Source organism: Stegastes partitus, unplaced genomic scaffold (genome assembly GCF_000690725.1).
Source record: "Stegastes partitus isolate 25-593 unplaced genomic scaffold, Stegastes_partitus-1.0.2 Scaffold786, whole genome shotgun sequence".
Classification (NCBI taxonomy): Eukaryota; Metazoa; Chordata; class Actinopteri; family Pomacentridae; genus Stegastes; species Stegastes partitus.
This window is the reverse complement of record NW_007578517.1, coordinates 236656-244337: the sequence shown is the minus strand read 5'-3', so window position 1 is coordinate 244337 and position 7682 is coordinate 236656. Positions and strand designations below refer to the sequence as shown.

Here is a 7682-nt window from a genome sequence, read left to right as displayed (position 1 = left end):
GAGCTACATGTCAGAGCGAGGCCTTCACTGCTTTGGCACGTCTCTTGCTGCTGCTTGACTAAAGTGCTAATATTGACTTCACCAGGGCCGTAATAAGTCTGTTGGAGCAGCATGTCAGTGAACATGAATGTGCCAATAGATCTGCTGCTGTTTGTGCTGCGCTGGGAGATATGAAGCGCTGGGTTTAATGTGCCTCCGAAAACCACATCAAATCATTTTCATTTGCTTCGGAGTCATTAGTAATCAGATTTTGAGAGTAAATTAATACGTATTGTAATACACAGGTCCATTTAAAACAACTCTCCATCTTCTCCTGCTCCCAAGCCTTCCTTCTTCTTCCCCTTTCGCCTCCTGATGTGTGATTATCAAGTCGCAGCGCTCCACTCGGAAATCGACCGCTGTACCGACATGTACAAATTACCCCTAATGATGTCCCTGTCAGGGCAAATAGCAGGGGTGAGCCGCCAGCACTCCACCTCCAGAGAAGCTCCAGCTCAAATGTCTTCAGCGATCAGGCGCAGATCCATACAGCCCACTGCCTTTGTCTCGCTCACTATCAGCTGGAGGACTTCTATTAGCGCTGCCGGCTCTGCTCTGCCATCAAAGCGTGGAAACGGAACCCCCTGCAATAGAGCTGCCATGCTAATAGTCTGTAATTAGTTGTGTTTTAACAGACCGGGGTTTCACACAGATCCGGACTGGAGTTATGAATCAAGGAGGTGCATGTTTGTGCAATCTGCATGACTGTTTTTGTGTTTAATTACAGAGAAGAGGACGGACAAGTCCGCTGTGTCAGGTGCCATTCGCCTTCAGATCAACGTGGAGATCAAAGGAGAGGAGAAAGTGGCTCCGTATCACATACAGTACACCTGTTTGCATGAGGTATATGACATGTCAGTAACCTAAACATAGTTAGAGGATTTGGCATGCAAAAGGTTTACGACAGTGTTAGAATAAGTACTGTCAGCTGCTGTGGATAGTGTGATGTGGTGCAGATTGTCTGCAGCTGTGACTGACAGACAGGATTAAAACCACACAGATACTTTCCTAGCAATTACGTAATCCCACCTTTTCCCTGAAGGATTTAACAAATCAAATTTTGAATCAGGTTTAAAGAACAGACAATCCAATAATGAGAAAAGCCAAAAGGTTTTAACCCCTCCACATCTTCGCCACACACATCCTGTTAAAATACGACCCACCATACATCGCTTCACATCTGTAGAAGCCACTGGTACCTTCACCTCCCCTTCCACTGACCGCTACAGTACATTCGACTCGCACTAATTCATTACTGCTGTCCATTGCAGAACCAGTTCCACTATACAACCGATGTTCTCGGTCAAGGTGTGGTGAAAATCCCAGAGGCCCGTGGAGACGATTCGTGGAAAGTCTACTTTGATGATGTGCCACAGGAAATAGTGGACGAGTTTGCCATGCGCTACGGGATTGAGTCCATCTACCAGGCCATGACGTGAGTGTCAGCCCCATCCCTCTAACTCTGTCCCTACCTGTCGCTGTGGTTGTTACTTCCCCTGCCTTTCTGCCTTTTGCTGTCACAACAAAATGCCTCTTAAGGCTGTTGCCATTCCCTGTTGGCCTTCAGATGAATTAAAGTCAGTTTCTAAATGGGCTGAGGATGGATTTGTCCCCCTGAAATGTCATGATCCATACAAATGTCTGCTAGCGGGGGCCAAGCACACTCCAATGGGCCATCCTTCAGCCTCACCGTGCTAGGTAGCTGATGGAGGTGAAATGACCAGTCCTAATCGGGATCATTAGGAGAAACCCAGATCCTTGAGAGGACACAGGCTGTCCAAACCAAGGCTCAGCGGTTCACACTGACACTGCTTTGCCAAAACCTCTTGTCGCTGACAATGACGTGTCTTTGTGACTGTGAGCAGGTACAGACTTGAGGAAGAGGAGGACCGCTGCTTCTTAACCGAGCTTTGTTTCTGCGTCTCTGTCCAGGCACTTCGCCTGTCTGTCATCCAAGTACATGTGTCCTGGAGTTCCTGCAGTGATGAGCAGCCTCCTGGCCAACATCAACGCCTTCTACGCCCGCACAACCGCTTCCAACAACGTGTCCGCCTCCGACCGCTTCGCCGCTTCAAACTTTGGAGTTTGTATTTTTAAAAAATAGACAGTTTAAATGTTTTGTATTTCTCACTTTGTCTGACTGCTCTTCTCTGCTCACATGCAGCAGCTTCTCGTTGCACTCTCCTATTGCTTCATACAGACATAAGAACAGTCCACTTCATTTCTGTTTTCTTGTCCTCACTTTACAGAAAGAACGCTTTGTCAAGCTTTTAGACCAGTTACACAACTCCCTCCGCATTGACCTGTCAACCTATAGGGTGAGATTTCTATCAGTACACGGCCTCTAATGACTGAAATGTTCGCAAAGTGCTGATTGTACAGTGGTAATTATTGAATTGTGTTTGTTATGCCCACATTGTCTTTTTTAAAAACTATATATATATATATGTATATATACCTTTTCAGTTTTCTGTGATCAGTGAAGTTTTGTCTGCAAGTATGAAAACAAGCTGTGTTAACGTGTACACACTGATCATGATCATTAACTGCAAATTCTGCAGAACCACTTCCCTGCCAGCAACAAGGATCGCCTGCAAGATCTGAAATCCACTGTGGACCTTCTAACCAGCATCACCTTCTTCAGGATGAAGGTATCTACCGGTGTTTCGTGGACTGTATCTGTCGTTCTACTGTAGTTCCTATTTATGGATTTTTATTGAGTTTTCTTTAGATAACGGTGTTCAGTGATTGTACGTGTTGATTGCTGGTAACCCAGAATGAGTGGATGGAGTGTCACCGATGTGTCGCTCTCTTCCTCTGGTGTCAAGGTCCAGGAAATACCGTCTCCACCCAGAGCCAGCCAGGTTGTGAAGGACTGTGTCAAGGCCTGTCTCAACTCCACATACGACTACATCTTCAACAACTGCTACGAGCTGTACAGCAGACAGTACCAACCTTTGGAGACGGTGAGTCACAAACATCTAGGCTTTATGGGATGTACGAAATGGGGAAAACACAAAATCCTGGATAAACAGTCGATATCATTGCTTGTCTTTACCTAAATGAATCGAATGAGCTAAAGGAGACATAGAGGATGACAGTGATTCAACTGGGACTGTTTTATTTCTCTCATCCAGAACAAGGAGGAGCTCCCGTTGGAGGAGCAGGGTCCGAGCATCAAGAACTTGGACTTCTGGCCCAAACTCATCATGCTTATCGTCTCCATCATTGAAGAAGACGGGAACTCCTACGGACCTGTGCTCAACCAGTTAGTGATCTACTCACAACCTTCTCAAATAGCAGAAAGAAATCTACAAAAACATCTCAAGCATTTTTTCTGTCGTATGTGTGCCACATTGAGAGTAGGAGAAGTTCATTTAATGGTTCTTTCCACATGTGCAGAACACTTGATGTGAGTGCTAAACGGTGATTTAAGCAGGGTTTGTCTTTCAGCTTGGTCGAATTGTCTCCCCTCTCTCAGGTTCCCTCAAGAACTTAATGTGGGAAAAGTGTCAGCGGAGGTCATGTGGACACTGTTTGCTCAAGACATGAAGTATGCTATGGACGGTAGGTCTTGGTGTCTCACGAGTCATACGTAGCCACATCCTGCAGTCGATAGAATTACTGTGGACGTACATGAGAAGTAAAGGAAACAGCTGGAGAGTTAGAGGGTAAGATGAGAAGCTCAGATGAAAGTGGGAATGACCAGAAGAGGAGAGAAAGTCTGGGACAGAGCTGAGACAATGGAACTGAAGAAGTTCAAAGCGAAATAAGAGTCGTGCAGGATTTGAAAGCTCCTTACGTCTCCCAGGAGCTTCTCTGCACTTTTCTCTGCTGGACTGTACTCTACAGCACCACCGGTCCCAGAGGCAGTCGGCCTGTATTCAAACCGTCCTCCTGCTGAGACTCAATACGAGCTTCACAGGAAACAGAACAGCACAGCAGTGGCGTCCCTTCACTTTTACTCATTAATATTACAAGTGAATAAGAAAGATGTGTTCAGAGATACAAGAAGATTTTGTTTCAGAGGAGCTGCTGAAGATGCTGGAAATTTAGACGTGGTAGTTTTTAACGATGTAGGCGTCTGCTTCATGAGCTCGTTAAGTCTACCTGCAGTTACAGCATGTAAAGCCGTAAAGCCACGGCTTCATACATGAGTACGCAAAAGTAAACGCTCCAAATGGATCAAGTGGTGACTTTTAGAAATTCCAGGAGCAGCATCACCTTCGAGCCGCGTTCATGTGAGAAGCTACAAGAACGGGATTAGAGTGTTCTTCTGTCTTTGTTGAGTATTAGACTGTCAGAGGACATGTTGCCCAAAGAAAACATTAGTCCTGTTCTTGTATTATTTTTTATGTTTTACAAGAGTGACGCCATGACTTATGCTTAGGGTTTGAATTAGGAAAAACTAGAGACGCTGTAAATTTAAAGACAACTTCATTTTAGGATTAAAGGATGAATTCACATTGCTAGAAACACTACCTGCATGTCCATATGGACCAGACAAGCTCACTTTTGGTTGCTTTAATGCTTCCTCCTGTCCAAACTGGCCTGCCTGTTTCTTCCTTGTTTTCCTGTAAATAGGTGTCTTTGCTCAACAGGTGCAGCTACGAGACAGGACCGTTTAGTACAAACACCAACTTGGGAAGAAAGCCACTTTATTTGTCTGACACTGATATTTGCTTTAAGAAGGAATCTCTCTGTCTCTAGTATGAACAAGAGAAGCACTAAAGGGACCAGGAGTTCCTAAGAGTACATACAGGCATGTTTCAGGGATTCATCCGTTGAACCTGTCCCGTGAAGTTTGGTCACTGAAGAGAAACTTTTTTAGAGGAATGGTTCAAATCAAAGCAGCAGAGGTAGATTTCCTGTCTTTTTGTGCATCATATGCCGCCAAAGTTCTTAATCCTACACTTCCCATAATGCAGCTGGATGACACCTTGATTTAATTTCGATTTGAAGTCTCCTGCAGAAACCTACGTAACCACAAACATGTCATACAGGATGGTACTCGCTGTTTGGTGATCTTCTATAGCTGTGTACTGCCAGAGGGATCAGTTCAGAGACGCTTCACAAAACTCAGCTATATTTCCTTTTTCTGCGCCTGCAGAGCACGAGAAGCACCGACTGTGTAAGAGCACAGACTACATGAACCTGCACTTCAAGGTCAAGTGGCTCTACAATGAATACGTCAAGGACCTGCCAGCGTTTGAGTCGACGGTTCCCGAATACCCAGCGTGAGTGCACGTGACTTAATCACTCGTATGGCACAGGAAAGGACAAAACATTTCTCTTTCAAAAGCTTTGATTGTCCGATGAATTGAGGACAAAGCCAGTCACTGCCTCGGGATCTGTAAAACTCCAATCAAAGGTATTTGGAAAAAAACTGCTAATCATTATTTTCTCTGTTTAGATGGTTTGTACAGTTTGTGCTCCAGTGGTTGGACGAAAATGAAGACGTGTCGATGGAGTTCATGCATGGAGCCCTGGAGAGAGACAAAAAAGATGGAGTAAGACAATGAAAAGAAGCCCATGATGTTTATCTTGTAATAAAAAAGGCAATTGACTGAAATTACTGCTCTTCTGTTTGGAGAAACACACTCAGTATCGTCGTGTGGACTTCAGAAAGTTGTTAGTATAGCTGCTGTTGTAGTTTAATTCTGAGTATTGATCATTACTGCTGTTTCTGTACTCGCCTCAGTTCCAGCAGACGTCTGAGCACGCTCTGTTCTCCTGCTCTGTGGTGGACATCTTCACCCAGCTCAACCAGAGCTTTGAGATCATCAAGAAGCTGGAATGTCCCGATCCTGACGTCACGGCTCAGTACACTCGCCGCTTCTCCAAGGTAGCCCTCTGCACTGGCTGGTGGAAGCTAAACCAGCATGTTGAATGACTGGACAGGACAGAGGTCTGGTCTGTACCTCACCTCATGGAGCTGTATGAAATACGTGGTGGACCTGAAGTTTCTATAATAAATAATAAAGGCACAGTCTATGATTTTCTTTTCTTAGCAGCGTCATAGCTTTAGAAAAAGAAGCTACAGCACTATCTGGAGGAACATTCATACTTCTTGTAAAGGGAGTCTCTGATGAAACAGACTTGCAGAACTGGATATGATGTTTCCCTCCCGGGGGAAGGACAGTCGCTCTGTTTTATGTTAACTTTGTTGTCCTGCATGCTAGAGAATACATTAAGGGGCCATTAGATTGGGTTTAAGGATTCTTTGGACACGTTCCCCTAAAGTGTAGTAGAATCCCCTGAATAGTTGCTGAACAGCTTCTTTAGAATGAGCAAATGGATTTTAAAACTCTTTTTTTATTGTTCTATGTCTTGGTTCTTTTTCACTTTACAGACAATAACCAAAGTTCTTCTGCAGTACAGTGCCATTCTGACCAAGAGTTTCCCTTCTTATGTTGACAAGGAGAAGATTGTGAGTTGTTACCCCACCTTGCTGCTCATCTACACGACATATAGCTTTGTTTGTTTCACACATTTAACAGCACTGCACAGGATTTTAGCAGCTGAAGCTCTGTGGACTCTTTCTCTGTGTCCTCCTGCAGCCCTGCGTCCTAATGAACAACGTACAGCAGCTAAGAATCCAGCTGGAAAAGATGTTTGAGTGGATGGGTGCCAAACAGGTGAGTTGAAGACTAAGGGTGTAGATGTGAGGACACATCACCTGATCTAGGGCATCGTACTGGACACACAGTGGTATCCAGTCCCACCTTAGCAGCTCGAGTCTTTTCAAAAACAACATAAATGGCCTTGATATCTGAACATTTCTTAATCAGCCATGAACAGTAGAAACCATCGAGGTGTTTGTCTGTACAACAGCTGTAATTCTCTGTCATGTGTCAGATTGCCACAGAAGAAGCACGGGTATGTACCGTAGAGCTAGTTTGGGTCATTTGGAGTAGATGTCTGGTATTGCTGGATTAGGATTCAGTGGATTTTGTTTGAATGTTGTGTTACGTTGGGATCTGTATGCCGAGGCTCTGATGTGTTGCTGCCAATGCAGGCGTAGCCTTCGGTCAGTAGTGATTCAGCCTTGGAGACTAGAGAATACTGAGCCGGAGACATGATCATGTCGCCTGTATCAGTATTTCACAGTGAAGTCAATCATAGCTTCTGTCAGCTGTGACACCAGCCTGCCTCTCTTCTGTATGTAATGCTAGCTGCTGTAGTTGTAGTCCAGTGTTTTCTTCGTGGACTTTGATTGATTGTAGGGCTGTTGGACGTGGTAGTTTAAACCACTGTGTTCACTTTACAATCGAAGCAAAATGAATTGGTGGTGGAGGAGGAGGAGGAGGAGGAGCCGGCAGGAGAGGAGGTAGGTTCCATCATGGTCGGTTCATGTCAGATCTCTGTCTGAAGAATGCACATCTTCATATTTTAATCAGTTAAGTGGTGTGCAGCTGTATTGATTATTCTCCTCTGGCTTGGACAGCAGGTTGTGACTGAGGATGAGGAGGCAACGGCTCTGGTGGGTCCAGTGGATGGTAGCAGTACATATTCATTAGTAGGAGTAGGACTGCTGTGTGTAAGGCCGATGGCGTCAGAATCCTCCCTCAACCCCTCTTTAGTGGACCAGCTGAACCGTACCAGTCCCCTCTTTAGTGGACCAGCTGAACCGTACCAGTACC

The 7682-nt window shown here is 45.1% G+C and overlaps 1 protein-coding gene across 1 annotated transcript in view; it reads left to right on the top strand.

The window, feature by feature from the left end:
• LOC103364851 (protein unc-13 homolog B) overlaps nucleotides 1-7682 on the top strand; it is a 64808-nt gene that overhangs the window by 50045 nt on the left and 7081 nt on the right. The window contains exons 18-30 of the mRNA XM_008292120.1: nucleotides 767-882; nucleotides 1311-1474; nucleotides 1972-2122; nucleotides 2289-2357; nucleotides 2601-2690; nucleotides 2868-3005; nucleotides 3177-3307; nucleotides 3521-3606; nucleotides 5150-5276; nucleotides 5453-5549; nucleotides 5741-5884; nucleotides 6392-6469; nucleotides 6600-6677. Coding sequence (XP_008290342.1) covers nucleotides 767-882; nucleotides 1311-1474; nucleotides 1972-2122; nucleotides 2289-2357; nucleotides 2601-2690; nucleotides 2868-3005; nucleotides 3177-3307; nucleotides 3521-3606; nucleotides 5150-5276; nucleotides 5453-5549; nucleotides 5741-5884; nucleotides 6392-6469; nucleotides 6600-6677 — 1469 coding nt within the window. The remainder of the gene's footprint in view (nucleotides 1-766; nucleotides 883-1310; nucleotides 1475-1971; nucleotides 2123-2288; nucleotides 2358-2600; nucleotides 2691-2867; nucleotides 3006-3176; nucleotides 3308-3520; nucleotides 3607-5149; nucleotides 5277-5452; nucleotides 5550-5740; nucleotides 5885-6391; nucleotides 6470-6599; nucleotides 6678-7682) is intronic.